This window comes from Ammospiza nelsoni, chromosome Z (genome assembly GCF_027579445.1).
Source record: "Ammospiza nelsoni isolate bAmmNel1 chromosome Z, bAmmNel1.pri, whole genome shotgun sequence".
NCBI classification, from domain to species: domain Eukaryota; kingdom Metazoa; phylum Chordata; class Aves; order Passeriformes; family Passerellidae; genus Ammospiza; species Ammospiza nelsoni.
Window position 1 is genome coordinate 86,327,262 of NC_080669.1, and position 21,896 is coordinate 86,349,157.

General features: G+C 42.5%; 1 protein-coding gene across 4 annotated transcripts in view; it reads right to left on the minus strand.

Annotated features, from left to right (window-relative positions):
• Nucleotides 1-620: 620 nt before the first annotated feature.
• The window catches only part of PIAS2 (protein inhibitor of activated STAT 2), a 30,951-nt gene continuing 9,675 nt past the window's right edge, over nt 621-21,896 (minus strand). For 2 of the 4 annotated variants that reach the window (XM_059492129.1, XM_059492130.1), the window contains exons 2-14: nt 19,106-19,580; nt 16,702-16,786; nt 16,038-16,088; nt 15,824-15,914; nt 12,401-12,535; nt 10,364-10,469; nt 9,771-9,844; nt 8,794-8,954; nt 8,065-8,198; nt 7,449-7,620; nt 5,085-5,224; nt 3,225-3,262; nt 621-2,597 (exon numbers count right to left, since the gene is read on the minus strand). In XM_059492129.1, coding sequence (XP_059348112.1) covers nt 2,409-2,597; nt 3,225-3,262; nt 5,085-5,224; nt 7,449-7,620; nt 8,065-8,198; nt 8,794-8,954; nt 9,771-9,844; nt 10,364-10,469; nt 12,401-12,535; nt 15,824-15,914; nt 16,038-16,088; nt 16,702-16,786; nt 19,106-19,580 — 1,851 coding nt within the window. In that variant the 3' untranslated portion in view covers nt 621-2,408. Of the gene's footprint in view, nt 2,598-3,224; nt 3,263-4,534; nt 4,594-5,084; nt 7,621-8,064; nt 8,199-8,793; nt 8,955-9,770; nt 9,845-10,363; nt 10,470-12,400; nt 12,536-15,823; nt 15,915-16,037; nt 16,089-16,701; nt 16,787-19,105; nt 19,581-21,896 lie in introns of all 4 variants that reach the window. The other 2 variants (XR_009420408.1, XR_009420409.1) reach the window with 2 other exon arrangements.

Sequence of the window (21,896 nt, forward strand, 5' to 3'; positions counted from 1 at the left end):
AACAGGCAAGACCCTATATCTAACCTTTTTTCCAAGCTTTTTCTTGTTGGAAGTTCTTGGATAGACATTCTGATGTGTTTTTGGATTTGCTGAAAGGGAAAGAAATCAAAGCCACATCTAGCTCCACTGGCCAGTTTGGCTGAGCCCCACCTCAGCTGCAGCCCTGACCCCCTCCCCACCCATCCCAACCAATTCCTTGTTCCCTTGTGGAAGCAGGAGGATGGAAGGGGACACTGCACTGTGCTGACACCTTGGTACACCCTCATCTGCAGCAGAGCTAAAGGATTCAGGGGTTACACAAGCCTTGTACTTAACTGGCACTGCAGGAAAAGCACGCACAAAAGGACAATCCAGGCCGAAATGTCTTCAGCTTGCACTGTTGCTGTCATGGCTCTGCAAGGTTTGAAGAACACAACCTTGCCTCAGCCCAATTACTGCCTGCTACATGGGGCACAGTAATTTACAAAATTGCAGCTGTACTTTATTATACCCTGAGTGGTTTAGAGCACATCCCAAGGATACTTGTCCTTACTTCACTTTCCTGATGTACGTGCAAGATGTTCTCATCCCCTCAGACAGTTCAGCCACGCTCGAGTTTGACACTAAGAGCACAAACAGCATTTTCAGCAGAGACCAGTTTCAAACTTTTATTCAGAATTACTCTTGGAACCTCTTTCCACACTCTACTTACAGGTCAAGTCGACGTGCAATGGTGATGCAGAAAGCACTGATCTGCTGCAGGCCATCAAGAAAAACTTTGTAACAAGCATGGTTTTACTGGAAATAAATCATGCTAAAAACTGATCCTTAACAGGTACAAAATATTAAACTGATAAGAAAAAAGAAAAGAAAGATTGGGGCACTATTAAGACCTACATGTGAACTCAAGACTGCGTGAAAAATCATACAAAAAAGGCAATAAGGAACAATAATGCAGCATTAAAGGTAGGGGTACAGGGCAGACAAAAATTACAAAACATTCTGTTTCAATATACCTCATCCATGTACTTGGTTCAAATACTGTAACAGTACTGGAAGGCAAAAAGCACCAGACATCCAACTAAAGAGGTAAGAAAAAAGGAACAAAAAATTAGCAAAAAAGTAAGATCTGGTCATTAGGGAAGGAATAATTTCAAATACAGTTACTGAACAGAAACGCAACACTTGAGAAAGCTGTTATTTCAGCATACATAGACAATACCATTATTCCAGCTCCATGGAAATGACTTGGTTTTCCTAGTCTGTAACCTCTTCCACATACAGTACTGCTGAGGTTATCCCCAGGTGTGTGTGGGCAGACACCGCGTACACACTAACAAAGCAGCACGGTCATCAGAGGAGTACAATGGGGAAATTGTTCCCTTTCAAGTAGAAAAGCAACAATCAGGAGGCCAGGAAATGTGGGGCAAAGCATCATTAAGCCCTAAACACACAATTCAAAATTAGGTGGGGACACTGTGCACCTATGGCTTCTATTTCCTAAAAAGCCAAGGCTCCCTTTACAGTCCACATGGAATACAGCAGCTGCTGAGGAGACAGAAACCATAATCAGGAGATCCTAGAAAACACTCCTGCACTGGAGGAAGTCTTTCCTATTTCATCTCCTTATGGCTGCCACAGAAAGGAGCTGTACATTCCATGGGATACCGGGAGTTTTTGGTGGTGGCAAGGTGTCCCAATTATAACATGGCAGCACAGAGACTGTGTGATGCAGGGTTTGCATAGATAGTCTGTCCCCTTCCTAGCTGAAAGAACATAAAAGAGGAAGAGGTCACAGCTTAGGCTCTTGTTGCATTTGGAACATGAAACTAGGAAAAAAAACCCCAACAACTCCATTTATAGAGGCTTTCTATGTGTCCCCAGGTAAGGGGGAGGTGGGTAACAAGACATAAATCACATGTCATGGCTATTCAAAGCTTCATTCTCTTAATGAAGTTTATTACAGGCCCCAGTGAAAATATTACAAATTCACTAATTCCTACACTTCTGCACCTTTTTCCTAACTGCTGTTCTAGAGCAAGTAAGTGCTTTTCTTTATTAAAAAAAACTCATTTGTTTTTACATTATTGCTGTATTTTACAACAAAATTAAAAAGCACTTGTGGAATCCACACAACAGAAAGTCAGTATCCCCAGAACAAACTAAGAGCTTGAACATGTATTCTCAAAAGGGCCTTTTCTATACCATCTATTCAACGAGCAGGAGAAAGAAAAACAAAAAGTCCAACCAAAAACCATCCTATCGCTTCTCTTCCGAGCATCAGCGAAATTCACCCCACTCTCCCAGGGAGGAAATCCTTTCAATAAATATCAGCGTGAGCTCCGAGGCGCTGGAATTCCGGGTGGGGGGAAGAGGAGCAGCAGCAGCAGCTGTGTGCAATGCCTGCGGGGTCCGTGGTGCCCCGAGGGTCAGTCCAGGGAGATGATGTCGGGCGCGCTGCCGCCGCCGCCGCCGCTGGTGATGACGCCGGCCTCGGCCCGGCCCGAGGAGCTAACGTGCGTGCTGCTCTCGTGGTGGCTGGTGGAGGTGATGATGCTGCCAGGCGTGCTGCTTGTTAAGGTTGAGGTGAGACTATCCAAAAACATAGGAGGACAGTACTGCTTGAAACAAACAATGAAGAGTGAAGAGACTAACTGCACGAGGGAAATGTATGCTCTGAAGATACATCTTCCCCACGCGACGGGACCACAGCGAGAACCGCGGCTCTGCGGAGCAGTGACAAAGCGGGGACGGCAGCCACCGGCCTCCTCCCTCACCTCCCCCTTTTTCTACTCCAGAATGGTTTGGGTTGGAAGAACCCAAAAACTCATCTCATTCCATCCCCTGCCATGGGTAGGGACACCTTCCAGTACCCCAGGTTGCTCCAAGCTCCCTCCAACCTGGACAATTCCAGGGATGGGGCAGCCATAGCTGCTCTGTGCAACCTATGCCAGGGCCTCAAATACCCTCTGGGTATATTCAAGTTAGTGCTGAGCACATATTTACTTTAAAAAGGCACACTATCAGTAAGGAATGAGCTTCCAGGCCAGGATTCATCATGGAAAAGCTGAATCCTGTTTAATGCACATTCACTACTAGCTCTTGCTAGGTTTTCCTAGACTTCGGTTAGGTCTAAGCAAGTGAATGGCAAACACAGTTTGGATGACGGCACCCTGACAATTACTGGAGCACAACATTGCAAAATCAGGCTTGGAAATTGACCCCACAACAGATCAGAAACATACCTGTGAATCAACTGGGATTAGCGAAAGAAAATCCAGACCTAGGAAGAAGAGAAGGATGATAAGTAGACAAGTCTCTCCTTTATTCACACACAACAAATTTAAGGATTTTTTTTGTGGTTGTAGAACAGACTTTGCAATTCATACAGAGTTTCTAAATGGAATATACCACTGTGACACCACTCTCAACGACTACTTCAGGCAGCAGCAAAACGAATTATCTAGTACAAGTGGCTCTTTTTAATAATGAGGATGACATAATGATGTATTATTCACTGAATACTGCAGGGTGGATCAATGTGGTTGCTTAGATGGAGGTTGCCATTTGGAGCTGTTGGTTCATTAATGCAAGTTTCACTGCATATTGTACCTGACTTGGCCAAACTGGGATATGAAGAGTGTCATCACATTAAAGATGCTGGAATGAAGTAAAGTCACAACATGCACAAGTCCAAAAACAAGCAGCAGGTCTCTTCCTCCACCCACGGGCAGCCAATAAGGAAACATTTCTAATATCATCCCCGTTTTGTGTCTAGACAAATAAAAGGAATGAAGAAGAGGAAACTACAAGTAGTTCAATGTATATCCTCCAAGACCAGTGACAACTAGTGTCCATCTTAAACACCATTTGCGTGTAAGCATTTAGGGCAAGATGTTTAGAATTATAAAACCAATGAGAAATTACCACATTTTTTGGTTTTTTGTTTTTTTTTTTTAATAAATATTGGCCTTGTGTTTGCTATGTCAACAGAAAGAAATGATATACTCCCTCCCACTCCCCTCACCTCCAAATCTTCTGGCCCGTGACATCTCTCCTCCTCTTCTCCATGAGAGAAAAATTTTGAAGGAGATTTAAAAAGTCAGTTGCATTTACAGAACTGACAGCTTCTTTTGACTGTGCAAGTTCTAGAACTTCAGTTGGTAAGTGCTGAACAACAGTTCTAGACTTCTGTTCTCTCAGCTTATTCTCCTATCCAATTTCAGAAGACAACTGATTTCTTAACAAGGGAGAAGTGGAGGGAGGGAGCAGTAAGGGAGCCAAGATGGACAGAGAAACAAGGGGAATGATATCCATCTCATTGCCAAACTGGTGCTGAAAGAAGAGGAAAAAACCCAGAGATGTGCAGGGGAGGAATGGAGACAGGCAATGGAGCAGGGAAAGGGAAGAACAGGAGGCCAAAGTGACATCCGTCACCACAAGTCATCACTTCCTGTGCTCTGGGTTTGTTACAGCTGGCCAAGAGAACCCCCAGAGTCCCTTTACACATTCTGCTTTTCAAGGAGCCAGGATAGAAAACAATCAGTATCCCCACCTTTTGTCTGATATTTAGCAGCAGTGTTGAAGAATACATCATAGGCATTTAGGGTATGTCTAGGTAAAGAAAGTCAATAGAGGTCAGCTCACAGATTGTAGCTCACCTTAACCTTTTTCATACAGTCTAGACAGAGCACCACTACAATCAGCTAGCAGAGTAACTACGCTGAGGGCTGGGATGAGTTAGCACCCTCACAGCTCTAGTAACTAAAACAAGCAACTACTTTCCCTCGCATCTACAACACATAACCAGCAGATGTTTACACAAAGTCTGGCTGAGCACAGCAAGAGCAGTTTCTGGCTGCCATGCCCAAGTGCCAGTTTGTACCCCAAAAGCAGTGCTTGTCACATCACTGCTGCAAATTGCAATCTGAAAATGGGCAGACAGCCTGTACTAGGCTTGTCCGGACATCCCATCAGTGCCATACCGCATATAGACTTGTTCCATTAAAAACAAAAACCAAGAGTTAATATATTCTTCCAATTTCTACCCACCCCATAAATTAATACTGTCGTCAGAACATACATGAAAAACACTCAGCACCTACCTGGCAAGTCTGATGAAATACTGGATATTGGTGGGTGATGGAATGGTACTGGGTAGTCTGTTAATGAAGGAGGAATAGCAGCAGCATCAACCGTCGTCACGCTGGGCACTCTGGCAGTAGATGGCTGATACATGAGAACCCTGTTTCAAACAGCAGGGGAAATTACAAACAACCTGGCTGTTAGTTGCACAAGGGAAACCATGCACTGCTGTGCACTCTTATTCACAAGTCACCGTGCGACAACACAACTACAGCGTGGCTACTCACTACACAGTACTCCACTCTAATTTCCTTTTTCATAACAGTCTTCATAATAACATGACTGTATCTTGGCTCTCAACAGCAGCTGTGACATAAGAGCAAGTTGGCATTAAAACAAAGTACAGTGCTGGAGTCATTGGCAACAGTCAAAGACAAAGGGGTGTCTGTGAGCACCCACAGAGGGATGTAAAGGTGACCAGAGCCAGGAGGAGAGTGTTCCATCTGATTTCTCCACAGAACTGCTGCTCAGTGCCTACCTGTTTCACCAAGGGCACAACTGACCATTATCCTGCCCCACAGGATGACACAGATTGCACAGGTGGGAGTTAAATACAAGTCTGCCTTTACTCACAGCCTCCAGTTCAGCGCTCAAGGAGCATGTTACAACCCTTCTGCTTCCCCTCACGCTGCCTGATCTCTTCGCAGCATTGTTACAAACACTGCCACAGGTGCCCAGGCACCAGCCACGTGCACAGAACAGTTCATGAACTCCAAGTCAGGTGGAAATACACAGAATTCTGCTCCCACATGCTCTGCATCGCTCCCTCCAGCCTTTAGTGCTATCCACTCATCTTCCTTCCCACACTCCTACCTGTTAACCTACTTCTGATGTCAGAACCTTGGATTTCAGACCCTCCCTTCTCAGGCACCTCTCACACTTCAGCATGTATTGTTGCTTCCTCTAAGAAGACACCCCAGTTTTCCCAAAACTAGCATTCAGACAACACTGTTTAAAGGAGGTAAGCTATATCCCAAAAGCCTGACATTGATCTGGATTTGAAGAATAAAAATATTCATACCCAAAAAGCAAGGAAAATACATGGGTCATAGAGAGAAAAGAAGTCAGTCCTCCTACAATTACAGTTGCACGTAGCCATCTCAACCATAGGAGCACGGAAGGAAGTCTTGGTGCCTTCTGAAACTTCATTAAGAGATGTATTTGTAGCTACACTTTCTTGTAAAAGTGAGGAAGAGTCTCTTGCAGAAGGACTCCTCCACAATCCTCACAAAAAAGCAACAGCATTGCAGCATCACTGCTGAAAGTGGTTGAAGATGACCAACTACTTGCTCATCAAGGACCACACAGACATTCCTGTGGACTAGAGACTCACCACACCTGCTCATTACTTCTGAAACAGAAGGGGAACCTTCAAAACAGAAGGGGATTGGGTTTATTATTATTATTATTATTTTAGAACAGGTCATAAGCCACTACACAGAGAGACACAGACACACACCTCATGCAGGCAGCAACACTAACTGATGAGCCAGTACTGAAAGCTGAGCTTGGAGCAGTGAGAGCTGGTGAGCCTGACCAGTGGCCCTCACTCCCTGCAGGTCTGGGGTGCCCCATGGGCCAAGAGCAGAAACATGGGAGCCACAAGCAGCACCCAAGCTGAGGTGCACAGATCAGGACAGACAGGAGGTCTGGACAGACAGAAGGGCACAGCAGCAGAGAAGGTGGTCAAGCCAGTGCCAAAGTCAGGCCTGACTACAAAGATGGAGGAGTTGCCAAAAGACTTGGGAAGTCACTGGTTGCGCTAATCAAGGTACAGGACTGATGACCACAGCCAACAACAGCATCCAAGACATTCCAAAATTTAACAGAGAGATGGAGGAAAAGCTCATCTTGATTCAAAACAGAAAAGTGGCTCCCTTGCAAGACTGACAGGATGGATGAAACACACAACACAGTCTCGTTCCCTGGGCACCAGAGCAGATTAGATAGAGGATACTGAAGACAGCAAGAGAAAAGCCTTTAAGATGACACTAACTCAGCAAGAATGCATGAAGTTTCTCCACTTGGCATAAGCTACTTTCTCAGGAGAACACTGCCCACTACCTTAGTCAGATTCCTTTTCTATGGAGAAGTATCCCTGCAAACACAGCAACAGTCAGCGCAAAAAAAAAGTTCTTTTGTGAAGTGAAAATCTATTTAATAGTGTTTTGCCTCTACAAAGTTACTGCATCAATACAGCCTTCTACAGGAGAGGCCTAGACAATCTCCTCTGCAAGAGCAGAGCTGGATTCCAAGTACATTTTGCTACAGATCAGTTTAGCTGAGACATTACAGAATAACAACTAACTTTAAAATTGACAAACCCTTTGGTTGGGCTCCCATGTATTTCAGACATAAATATGCAGTTCCTTTTGGCTGGAGGATCTTCTTCTTCATCAGAAGAGCTTTCTACTGTCAAGTCGATAACATCAACCTTCTTCTTGTTTACCTCACTGGCCACTGTCACGGAACATGGTTTGCTAACAACACTGGAACCTGAAGAAGAAAATAAAACACCATTGTTCTCCAAATGATGGTGATGTCAGCGGTTTCTATTTGCAAGAGAACCAGGAACCCAGATCCTGTATAATCGATCACCTGGCCATTACAAATAATATTTTGCCCCAGTACCTGCTTTGTGACTCTTCTGTGTCACATTGAGACTATTAAAGAACAAACTTTTGTTTTCACTTATCATTTTAAGGATGTGAAACAAAAGCAACCTTTTGTTTTCTTAACTGCTATTATAAAGAGCAAAGACAAAAACAAAAAATGCACTCTTAGGGATACAATCCTTTCTTTTCTAGCTTAAATTCCAAGAGGATTAGTAGTAGTAAGCCCTCTACAAAGCAAACACCAACATCCACACGCATTATCCAAGCTACATCTAATTCTCCAAGATTTTGTCCTGGTTTGTAACAAGTACCCAGATGTACATACTTTCTATTTTGCTGCACTGTTGACTTGACACTTTCACAGCTTCCTTCTTTGGCCTCATGGGGCACCAGGAGCCATCTTCCTGGAATTTTATCTCATCCACATCAGAACATTCATTAAGGATTTCCATAAAGAGGCTGAAAAAATAAAGTTTCACTTTTGATTCTAATTTACATTTTTATTCTAAGTGAAAAGGAGACATGAAAAAGAGATAATTATGATCACCTTCTACCCATTGTGTCTCCTTTCCCCGTAGTTCCTCTTAATCTGAAACCCTGTAATTACTGCCTTTTTCAGATAGCAGAAAATAAGATTATCCCAACCCATCCATAATTCACTTCAACACTACTGCAATGCACAGATTTCCATTCTGAAGCAGAATACATCACCTCTTGAACCAAGTTAGGCAATTGTTGTGAGTTAGAAGTTACATTTTGAAGTTAACACCTTTCAGGGATAGAGACGCGTGAAAGGAAGACCTGTCCTTTTATGCTGCATTTGTATTACTCCAGAAGAAATACACAGACTTAGGAGTTTGATGGTGCACTCAGGACATAAACTTACATAGGTCATTATGGGAAGAGAAACTAATGGAATCTAATGGCTCCTCCAGTCTGAAGTATTTTGACCAAAAATAGTACTAAATGGCTAACTTCAAGTCACAAAAGCAGCTACTGAGTACATAATGAAAGATTTTAAGTAATTGTGTAATCTGCAAAGCCAGTCTCTTACCCATCCAGTATTAGGCTCTCGTAAGCTGCCTTTTTGTCACAGACAGGGCAGATCCAGGTAGGCTTCTTCTCATTCATTTGAAGATAAAGAGCAGCATCGAAACATTGCAGGTGTGTGCAGGTCACTGCCCGGCATGGGATTGTCAGTCTCATTTTTCCCAGCTGTAGGAGATGCATTTAAAGGGTGTCAGAACAGAAGACAGAGAAACAGGCCTGAATGGTTAACAATGAATCCAGAGGCACTTGGTGAAACAACTCTTGCTGCTCACTACACAAGTGCCTGGGGCTAAGGGTGCTGTAAGTAAGTTCACTCCATCACAGCACCCACACAGTGCTCCTAAAGGAAAAATTAAGCCATGCTCCAAGGCCTCAACACACTGAGAAGAGTCAGAAACACTTTTAATGGACCTGAAACAACATTACTTGGAAGACTTCATTTTTATTAAACAATCAGGTGAAGTTGATTCTTCTATAATTTTCTTTTAACCCAGTACTTCAGGCGTTTTCCTGAGCTCCAGGGACTTGTTACACTCACAATGACCAAGTTCTTCCTGGGAAGAGAGTCTCCAAGGCAGCATTACCTTGTTATAAGGTGATCGCCTGTTTTTTTACTTGATTCTGTATCTGCAGTACAGGCAAAGCCACAAAGATGAGGAGATAAGAGGTTTTAATTAACATTCCACCCTTTAATTATTCTGTCAGCCTGCCTGATTAGCCTCAGCATGTCAATATAGGAGATTAATCCCTCTACAGGACTCACTGTACACAAGCAGCAGCTCGACTCAGTGCATCATAGCTGAGGCATCCAGTCCTAAACCACAGCTGGGTTACTGCTGCTTCTCCCCACTATTTTATCTTAGCTTGCTGATAAAATACAAAACAAGTGAGGTTTCTAAAGCAAGGCCTTTGAAAAGCAGCCCAATTCTACACTACAGATGAAAATATGAATGTTATCTGGAAATTTCCAGCCATACTTACAGGACACATCAGAGAGACCCGCAGACTGGTTGTGGCAATCTCACTATCAGGGTCTGCAGTTAGTTTTTCTTTAACTATTAAAATAAATAAAGAAGTTACACATAGAGGTCATTATTTCAAATGCTAACCTTGATTCAGTAGTACATGCACTTTTTTTTCAGCTATCTAAAAATATTAATCTAGTTCATAAACAACAGTTTCATTACTTATAAGCAAGTAGCAAATGTTTTAACATCTGATGTTCACAGAGCAAACTCAACTCGACATGTCAAGAGATAAATAAACCCTTACGAGTGAGTGAAGTACAGGTGAAAAGAACTCAGGACGTCTAGCTGCACCTCACAGCCCAGCACAGTAAGGAGTGCTTGTGGCATTCCCATAACCACATTTCAGACGGGATCTCTGGGTATGCTTCCTAGAAACCCCCACTGAAAAAGTGTGTGATGCCTCACCAACAGCCAAGGGAACCTGAGAAACCCTAGGCATGGACTTCATTCTCAAAAAACAGCAAATCTCTCCTGTATTACTAATTCTAGTTTTAAAGAGCCACTAATCACCCTCCAAAAGTATAGACAGGCAAGTTGATTACTTACTTAGTGCTCTGGAATGATCAGGATTTCTGATACCTTTCATTTTTAACCTCTGCAAAAGCATAGCTGAGGTGAGCTGGCGAACCAGATACACAGACATGGAGTAATTCTACAAAAAAGATTAAAGATTAAATGTTTATTTCATATAGTATTCCCACTATGACAATAGATGACTATTTACACTTGTTGTAGCATATAGTTAAAACAAAAATGTGACTTTTTGCTTCATTGGTAATTATTAAGAGCATCAACAGACAACTTCAATTCTGTGGAGGTCCAACATTCTGCCAAAATTCTCTGGCCAGTGAGGTCTAATTATCCTACTCCAGTTATGACTGAACTAAAAGGTAATTTCACAACCAAGAGACAATCTGAATTCTCCTCCTGGAAAGAACATATGTGACACATTTCATACATGTAATCTTTTAAGAATTTCTCACATTTCGTCTCCTTTATTGTCCTCTTTTTTCCAGTGTCAGTGGGGAGCTCAAAGAATTAAGTGACAAGAGATAAAAGGTCTTTATGTTATAAACAACAGCTTCAGATGGTACAGAGCTGCCCCAGTTTCTTTGTACCTTTTCTTTAGCTTGTTCTGTACTCCTAAGCCCAGCCTTGTTACACCATGTCTGTTCCACTGAGCCTGGCCCCGTTCCCCAGCATTTTCTACTCCTCCCTAACTCACACCACTTGTCAGCTTCTTTTGTTCACTGTTCACTCCCACTTCTAGGTCACTAATGAAAAGTCTGCAAGCCCCAGTGCTGCAGGATAATAATGGTGTCATCTGTGTTATAAGAACAACTCGTGACCTCTTATTTCCACCGCCTGTCAGTCATCTTCCTATGGCTCCTGCACTGCCGGGGCACTGCACAGGAACTTCAAACAACTCCTACAGCCCTGCTCTTCCTTTACCACCTGTAGGAAAACCTGCTCTTACCTAGAGCAGCAGATAAAGCATTCTAATTGCACATGAAACCACTAACCTAGAATTTTTGTTTTTTCCTTAAAGAACGACCAACTGTTGCCTTACAGAGAGGATTCTAGAGGCTCAAGTCTGCCCAGCACTGAGGGGTTTATGCCCCCTTGGCTCAGCAGCCCTCCAGTATCAGCCCAGTCCATGCCAACAAGCCCTTTTGTGACACGTGCTGCTCCCCAGGGTCTCACTTTGAGGATGAAAAGCAGCAAATTCTGGCATCAGCACTAAACCACAGACTCACTTCACTTCTCAGGCCAAGGGGAGGATGTCCAAGCACTCCGAGTCATCTGCTTCCATCAGAGTATATTTTGGCAATACAGGGAGGAAAGCTAGCAGGCCTCAGCATGAGAGGCCAAGGCCACACACAGGACTGGAGCCATTTTAAGATTCTGTGCTCTGACTGGGAAGCAATGGCTCAGATCTTCGTCTCCATCCCGGTTCTAGAAAATCATCCTTTGATGTCAGCACTGCCCTTTATTTATTTTTTGAACATTACCTTTCAATCCTATTTCTTTTTAAAATTTTAATATAAAAGCTTATACTGGAGTCTCTTTGAAATATGTGGTATTTTTAGTCCAGAGAATTTGATTTTGAATAAAACCTTGTAGAGAAAACTCCTTTGATAACTGCATCCAGAATTAACACAAACAGTCACAGATAAGGAATAAATAGTTCTTGACAACAGCTGAAAGCGTGCTGCAACAGTTATTTAAACCTAGGATGGAGTCAAAAATTCTTTGCACTCTCCTTCTCTTTCCTTAATAAATCTACAGGGGGATTTACTATTCACACCACAAAAAGAGTTTGTTATTTTTGACACGCATTTCAGGCAAACTCTAAAAGCAGACTTTTGAATGTGAAGCCTGTAAGAAAATCTTTCCATCTGTATGTAAATCCCATATGTGTTGCTGAAAACTACCACAGTTCTAGAGCAAACTTTGTTTCCTGGCACTGATAGTAAGCTCAGGCATCTAACAAAAAACACTTGCCAGCCGCAGCAGGGGAGCAGGACTGCTCAAATAGGCTATTCAGATGACTTCCCACATCCTACAGAACATGCAAGTTACCTTTCCAATTTCAGAAGCCCAAGAGATAGAAATCTGGTTTGGCACTGCTGATGACAGCCTAACTAGAGAAGTGATATTCAAGGGACGTCCAGGTCGCTTCTGTTCAATTCCATTTTTCGGTGGTGGAGCATATCCCTATGGGAAAAAAGGACAATGGATGTGTTACCCAGTGTACTCTGAAACTGCTGACACATACTTTTTAGTTTCAAACAGATCTATGAGAAGCAGGCAAACTTAGAGGCTGTCTAGACTGGAGAGCAAAGCTAGCATTTATTCTGAGAAATATCAGACTTTCACAGTACATCAGCAGAGACAAACAGTTGTAAGGCATTTGTTGTTTTAAAAGGGTTTTACAGAAGCACTGGAAAGGTGAAAGAGAACACAGTTTGGGTCCGGGTAAGTTCACTGGAAAAGTAAAAGGTCATGTGGATGTTCTGTCCTCCTTCTCCCCATGTCCTACTAAAACAGAATGAAACATCATAAGGTCACAGCCTTAGTGACAAACAGAGCAAGTAATGAAGACTAAACTCAGTGTTTCACACACTGAAAACGCTTCACTGATTAGGAAACAATTAAACCTTGTTCCAAGAGCTCCACATCACCTCAGTGACTACTCTGCCTCATTAGCTACTGGCCCCATTAGCAACAGGTGTCACCTGTCCCCTGCCAAGGTCCCTGAAGAAGGACTGCACATGGAGTACCAGCTGTATTTAAGGTATCATGGAATCAGAGGGGTTTGGGATGGAAGTGACCTTAAAGATCATGCAGTTCCAACACCCTCGTCACACAATAAGCCTGCAGCTTATTCCTCTCACCCTGCATCTGTCATGATGACAACAAGCCAGTCTGACAGAGCCACCCTGAGAACCCCTGCTCTGAGCTCACAGCCAGCCTGCAGCCACTCAGCTCAAACTCATCCTGCACATGAAGGATGCCAGCACGTGCAGCTCTGCCTCTTGCACAGGCAGTACTGATGAATTTCCAGACCGTGTTGTTTTAAACAAAAATCTCACCCAGAAAGGATATGCTGAGGAAAAAAAAAAAGTATTTCTTTAACCAGAGAAATACATACAAATTCACAACCTAGTGTTTGGTGAAGGAGTTACCTTGAAAGATGCTAAGTCTGGAAATAAAAACAATAATAATAATAAGAAAAATATTATATATATAAACAGCCTTTTCTACTCACTAGCCCAGTATGCCATGAGGGCTTTATTCCAAACACAGAGGGAACAGACATATGGGAAGTGGTGACAATTTCACATTTAAAACACAGAATTATTTCAGAAGAGAGTGAATGCAAGTTCTCTTACATTTCCCTTTTTTTTTTTTCCAGAGACAGACTCTGCAGTGCACGATTTGCTTCAGCAAAGCTTTTAGTGTTTTCTTCCACAGAGCTTATTCTTGAGAACAGATTCACGCTCATACTCCTACAACAATTTGGAACCTTCTCTTCCTGTCCTTTTAGGAGCTTTCTGCTGGCCTGGCACTGTTTAGGCAGGCTGCCAGCTCTAGTGGCAATATTATTGGGGTCTTGAAGTCTTCCATTGTTCTTCAAAGAACCACACTACCCAAGGCAGGTATCATCTGCTACAGCAAGGAAATTCATCAGGAGAAAGCATAACTGCCCATTTATCTGGCTTTTCCCAGTGACACTAATGCAGGATACAAGGAAACATGATGTTCACATAAACACAATCCCATGCAGTACTGGCACACAGGCAGCATTGCTGTGAAGCTTCTGGTAAGGATTACAAGCAAGGAGATGACCAAGAATAACTTACAGACCAAGAATAATTTACAGAATAGTTTTTTCTGCAGAGGTGTGAACTGCCCTACCAGGCAAAGACAGAAGTTCACTTATGCACTGTGCAGGTGGGCAAAAAAATGCTGGCATCAGAGGTTAACTAACTAACACTACTGCAATGGAAAACAGTGGTCTTTGAGGCAAAGAAGTTACCTTACACTTCCTGCTACAGAAAGGAAGTGCCCAGTGATGCAGAGAGAGAGCAAAAAACGTCTGCAGAAGCACTCAGACTGAGACTCTATTTGTCATTCAGCTCATAGTGAATGAGGAGGGGAAGTTGCCAAGGCAATAGTGATTTATTCATTTTCGCAGCTAAGGTTCAGCTGAACAGATTAAAAAATCGTCTTATCATGTGCAGGAAGAACCTAGAGGATTTAAGTCTCCAAACTAAGCAATAATCCAAGATTAGTAGTAGTTTCTGCTACAACTGTGACACCTTACACAAAATGGAGAGCACAGCAGGGTGTAACCCATATTAACAAGACTGAGAATCAGTTGACACTGATGCCCAAAAGACAACATCAGACTGAATTCTTTTTTGCTGTAACCTTCAAAGTTATCACACAGAATGTAACCAGCATTTGCAAAAAAACACTGATCAGAAAACATGAAAAAGAAAGCTTTTATAACCTGAAGACTGAAATAGGAGGAAGAGAATCTAAGGAGTCTCATTTAAGCTGAGTAGAGGCAAAATTTGAAAAAAGCAGTCACAGTTGCATATGGGAGGAGGGAGGGTACAGGACAATACGTCTAAGACACCAAAAACAATCTGAAAAAGAGGTTTCACACCTTCTCTTTCCACATGGTATCCTTCCAAACCCACTGAAAAAACCCACTTTCCAAACCTACAGAAAAAACCCTCTGTTCCATGACTTTTACCACACTTTATAGCCTCAAGAAGTATTTCTGAATGACTTGTGCAAGAGTTTCTCTCTGTCCTATTGAAAGAAGAGAGAAACCCATTCCAGAAATGTTTTGAGAATGAGAGAGCTTTTCCCTTTCTGTCCATACCCAAGGCTCCAGATGACCCTGTGGTGACTATGTACTAATTTCTGCAACATCAGACACTCCTGAAGCGTGACTGCGAACAGCGCTCTGATACAGTATCAGCAATGTGCTAGGAACCCTAAAACGTGTCTATTCTTCATCCCCATAATAAACTGTGCTCTAAGCAGACAGAGGCAGAGCAGTGCACAAGTGGCACACAAGAGGCTGAGGCCATTACCTCAGAACTAGAAGGAACTCAAGCCTCTCACAAATACAGGCAGCCCACACAGCAAGGGCTACCATCCTCATATAAACTGAGTCTGAGCAGGTGTGAGGAGGATTCTCCATGCAGACACCACATTGGTTTTGAATTATTTAGTTACATTAACAGCAAAAGACAACGTTTGCTGTAGGGGCCTTAATCACATTTAGTCCGTGCAGTGGCTGTAAGATTATTAACAGCAGTAATGGCTATCTCACACAGCAAATGTACAAACTCCAAGCCTAACATTAGAGAAATCTGAGTGATAACAAACAGCTTGACCGTTTTGGCAAGCTAACACTACAGAAAAACACATACACACTCCACAAGTCACCAAGAAGCCACAAATACATACATACATACTTACTGGCAACGGGGACAGCTTCCCATTTACTTTAATGCACAAACTATTAGGATAATGATCCTCTTGAGGGCAGCTTGTCTCTGCTAGGCATAGCCTGTATCCATAGAAAGAGAAAGCATCATTTTCAAGTGTCCCCAAAAACATCCATCATTTTCAAGTGTCCCCACAAACATCCATCAGCCAATTAAGTTTTCAGAGAACACTGCACAAAACGTACCTTAGCTGAACTTGGACTGTGTAATCTCTCCTGCCTCCAGGCAAAAAGTCCCTGTGACAACGAGAAAGAAAAAGAAAAGTACCCACTTAGCAGGACTCATATTGCAGCCATACAGAGAAACAACTGACACAACTGCCACAGCAACATTAAACTTTGCTCTTGATTTTGTTTTATTGAGCTATGAGCACCTTACAACTGACATTTCTGTTTAACTACTCCCAAGTTACACAGAACTTCAGGATCAGCATCCTCCATCAAAAGTTCATAGCAACAGTCAAGTTGGATGCTGCCAGGGATGAAAAAGCACCCATGAATTTTCATAGTTTACAACATCAAGCCTGGGCAAAAACAGAAAAGCAGGCTTCCATTCCTACAGCCAGGAGAAATGGAGGGAAGATTCCCACCTCTCTGAACAATGACATTATTCGGAACTGAGTAATTGTTAATTCTTTAACAGTCTACAATTTTCACAAAATGCACACAAATTCTGTGCACAGTTGTTCCTGAAGGAAACAGAAGAGATATAAACTCAAGAGTAACCTCAGTGAGAATTATCATTCTGCATCGGCTGAATAAGTGATGCATTTGGTGAACCAAAACCTCACACCTTCTCCTGAAATTGTGTAGAGATTTACCTACACTATACAACACTCTTACTTCTTACCTGGAAATACAGATTTCTCTGACCTGCTGTGGTGTTAAAGCAAAGATAAAAAACTTCTCCTGGAACCTCTGAATACTGCTCTGTACTAGAAAAAGAAAAAAAAGACACAAAAGAGGTTGAACCATGGTGATTAAAGCCGTTGATTAAAACAGGATCTGGAACAAGGCATTAAGTCACCCAAATGGTGGTTGAACTGCATGTAACTGTTAATAAAAAAACAATGGAACAAATCTTTCATTAAACTACATTCAGATGGTTTAACATCACATTACACTTCAGTACTGAAGCACCTTGACAAACTGTGCTACAATCCTTTCTCCCAAAGGAGGAAGGTTCAAACAAATACACAACAAAGTATTTCATTGGATACCTGACAAAAGGAATACCATAGAGATGCCAACAACTACTGTAAGGTACCACAGGAAGAACATGTGCACCAGAAGTTCTTAATGGACAGCTGGAAAATTCACAAACAGCTACAAGTAACAAAGTCTTGGGAGAAGAAGTGATGGACCACAACCCCTCAAGCCAGAGAAGCCAGCTAGACTTCACGTCTGGAGTTACCCTTTAGTGGCATCTGACAAAAAAATAAAGAAATACAATGTTCACATTGTATCTATGAATACAAATTGTCTGTCAGTGATGGGAATTGGCAATATCTTCATATTTAAAGTCCACAGTAGGCACATGTCACTTTCTTACTTCCTTTAAAATTGACAAGAAGTTAAAAATTTTGACCTGAAATAAAGGCAGATTAGGCATGTCCAATTAAAAATAAGCAGCAGAGAGCTGCTGCTTATTTTAAATTGGACATGCCTAATCTAAGCAACAAATCAAAAAACAGCACAACTAAACCAGTCAAATTTGGAAGAGTTGGACTGTCTTGTGCACTGTGACATTCACGGGAGATTGTTTCTATACCCAGAAAAAAGCCACACAAGAAGGCGGCAAACATTAAAAGGAACCCAGGTGGAGCAAACACACACCAAGTTCCTCGAGCAATTCCAAACAGATACAGTGTGCATGTATGCACTCAAACATCACAGAGCACATTGGTTACTTAAGAATAATACTTGAGCACATAAGAACACTTATAAGAATACTTCAGCACTTAAGAATAATACTTGAGAAAAAAAGACAGCAGAAGTATTTCGTTATTTAATTTAGTGTGGGTTAAAACTAAACCCCACACTTACACCTGGGCTCTCATGTTAGTGCAAAGGAATACCACACTAATCCCTTCTCAAGCACGAAGCAGTGAGGTGGACTATATTCCTAGTTCTCTGACTAAACTGTTATTTAAATACTTAACTCTCAAATGCACAAGAAAAATGAGTGTCACTATGCACAAAGAGAAGTGACAATAGGCACTGTAATTACTGTTTGTTGATAAAGTTTTCTGCTTTAGGTACTGGAGGATGGCAGATGATCAGTTCATCGATCACTGAGTTACAAGTCACAGCCTAAATGACTTTGTGATCAGTTAAGAAACGAAATTGTTTAAGAGGATGCAAACTTATTTTATAAATATGTTACTAAATAGGGAACATTTTTTGACATGTAAGGTAAGACTGACTGAATTTCAAGACAGAAGATTTAGCTCCAAATAATTCAAAATTTTCAAGACTGAGGGGAAGATAAAGCTGATTTCAGGTTATTTGGAAGACAGTGTCCACTCCATATTACAACATACAGTACTGCAACAACTTTCAGGCTGACAAACTTCACTACTCTGAGCACAACACCGAACACTGCAGCACAAAGTGTCTATTGCAGTGCCAGATCTCAGAGCCTGCAGAAGTACTGTGAGATAAGGGTAAAGCAGCAAACCAATGAACTCATTCTCTTTACCCTGTTGCAACTTGTAAATTACTGACCCTGAAATCCTTTTTGTATTACTCCTCACAAAATTGTTCCTCATTTGCACTAAGCAGGAACTTCAGGTCCAAATCTTTCAGCCAAAAAGTGGGCGTTCAGACTAGGTATTAAGAAACATTTTGTTACAAAGAGAGTGGTCAAACCCAAGGAAAAGCAGTCAATGCTGCCAGCTGTCAGTGTTTAAGAGCAATTTGGATAACGCCCTTAACTATTATTGTCTAACTTTTGGTTAGACAGTTGGTTGACCACAGTAGGTACCTTCAAACTGAATAACCCTGCTCTTCTCTTTAATATTCAAAAGAAAAAAGTCTTTAATCATATTAGTTTTCTGTTATAAAAGTATTTTCTGAAGTGTGGTTTTGCACTTTTGGGAAAAATGGTAAAGAAAAAGGAAAGGTAAAGATATAAAAGGAAAGGAGTTTCGTTTTGTCCCAGCTGCAAAACCCACTGAAACCTGAGCTCAGTACTGTTAGAAGTAAAGCTTATTTAATGAATTAAGCAAGCTGCAGAGGTATTAAACACTTACCTAGACTCGTGGGTTTAATGAGCACATCGAGCACATCGTAGAAAGGCAATCTTTTCAGCTGAACATCAGGGTGAACAGGTGGAATCGGAGGAGATGGCTGCTGCATCTCAAAGTGGGGCTTAGTGTCCTGGAGGAGCACAGAACTGACAGGCGGGGACGGAGACTGAGGCGTGACTGACGTGGAAGGGAGTGGGTGAATGCCCGCGACAGCCAAGTCAGGCTCCACCGGAGAGGAGCTGCTGTCCAAGCTGGACGCTGCAGGTCTTATAGCCGACAAATCCGACAGTCCCTCACTGGTCCTCGGGTACCGGCGCCTATAGAGCTCTCGGATTTTGATCTGAACCGCTGGGCTGCAGCCGCTCTTCAGTAAGTGCAGTGCCCTCATCAGGAGGTCATGTTTGCGACCACTTTTATTACGTCCAGCAAATCCCAGCAGCACTTGCAGTTCAGAAACGCGAAAACTTGATACCATATTCTGAAAGGGAGAGAGAGGAAAGCACAGGTGAGCCCACAGCACCCCAAGGAGGCCTTTTCAAGGAGTGTGGTGCGGCATCTTTCATCACTTAACCTGACAACTTGTTACTTGGTTATGGGTACTGCCCACACATTCACAGAACATAAAAGCACAGTTAGTTTAAAATGAAGAAACAAAGCGTCCAGGATGCAGGTTGAGTTTGCCCATGAAAGATTTGTTTCCACACTCAAACAATAGCAAAAACAAAATCTTAAATTCACAGCACAAGCTGTACCACAAAGAATCTGTCTCACTTTGTGAAGCAAAATACCAAACAAAAAAATCAAGTGAATCAGTATTATCACCTGTCTTCAAACCCATTTTAAGCACTTCATTATTTTATTTCTTAATTTCTGAACACTTTATTGTGAAACTCCCTTTATTTTGGACACTGTTAAAGCAAGCACAAAGAGAGATAGGCATATCAGATTTCATTGCTGAAAGATATGCACACAGCAAGGAGGACAGTTCTTAAAAGCTACATTATGTATTGCATACTGTGGCATACAGTATGACACACAAACAACATTAATTGATTCTTCAAATGTCACAAAGAACTCCCTCTCCTTTTCAGATCACATTCTGGCATCAAGCATCACAAAGGTATCTTCAAAACAAATAATACTATTTACTTGGTTACCAGGGTGAATTTTGGAAGACTAATGTTTTTAACTTCACAGTTCAATCCTCAGAATCCTACTGTTTGTTTCCTTTTGTATAGTGAGCTTTTTTTATTTTTAATTTCTATTTTCACAATCTTGTGCTCCACTGCTACCAACAATTAACTTTGCACAGATGCATCATCTCTCATTTTTGTGAGCAGTTTATATCTCCATTTCAGAGGTATAAAGTTGTCCAGAATACTTCTAACCAACTTCCTTCCTATTTCTTAGGGACCCCTTCATCACAGCAAGGAGATTAAGTTTTTAAAGGTGAAAGAACACCTGCCTCCAATCTGTGCTGCTGCACCATGGCAACTCCACACTCAAGCTCTGGAGTTAAGGTGCTAACAGAAGATATGAAAGAGCAGACATCTGGGATCACACATATTTTTAAAAACAGTTCAGAAGTGCATCTGGACTCTTACTAAAACTTTGGGCGTTCATTTCAAAAGAGACACAACTCAAAACAATGCTTTGCCTTTACCTTCCAGGTCCTTACTACACAAAGTTAATACTCATGTTCTGACAGATCTGATCTCAGCTGAAGTTTTAACACAATTTTTGCCCAAACACTGAGTCAGTCACCAATAAAGTCAAAATCCTCCCTGAGTCCCTGGCCTGTTCCCTATTCTCTTTTTAATATTGTGAAAAATCTTTTGGCAGTAAGACCAGTGAATTGTATCAGATGAAAACTGAACTTAAAATCACAGAATCATTTAGGTTGGGAAAAAAACCTCCAAGATAATGAAGAACAACCATTGCTCCAGCACTGCAAGGCCACCCCTAACCCATGTCCCTAAATGCCACATCCACGTTGCTTTTAAATTTTCCAAGATGGGGACTCCTCCACTGCCCTGGGAAACTTGTGTAGGGCAGGACAACAGCCTTGGTCAAGAAGTTTTCCCCAGTATCAAATCTAGACCTCCACTAGAGTAAGTTGAGGCCATTTAATCTTGTCCCATCCCTTGTTACATGAGAGCAGAGCCCAACTTCCCCTGGCCAGCTCCTGGGGCTCCAGCCCCTTCCCAGCTCCGTTCCCTGCCCTGGACACGCTCCAGCCCCTCGGTGTCTCTCTTGTGCTGAGGGCCCAGAGCTGTCCCCAGCACTGGAGCTGCCTCAGCAGGGCCGGCACAGGGACAGGCCCTGCCCTGGGGCTGTGTCACAGCCTGGCTGGGACACCATGGGCACCTTGTCCAGCTGGGCACACACTGACCCAGGTCTGGGCACATGCAGTCCCAAGTCCAAGTCACTGGCTACTTCTTGTGCCATTAAAACACAGCAGGAGAAGTAGCCAGGACCTGCCTTCTCAAGGGCCACACTATTTATGCAAATCAAAATGACCATCTAAAACAGTATGGCAGAAACCCCATCTGGCACACCCTTTCCTCATCATTGATGAGACAAGGTTATTGCATTTCAGCCCCTGATTTTCAACATTTCCAGACAGCCCATTTGGATCCAGTGACTCTTCTACCAAGAAGCTGTTCCGAGCAGAGATAACACAGTGGCTTTCACACAGGTATTCCCCCAACACCCTGTCTATAAATGCACCATGGACACAGCACCCAGCAAAAAGTCATGGGAGCCACTGAGTGGCTCACCCAGACTTCTGAAG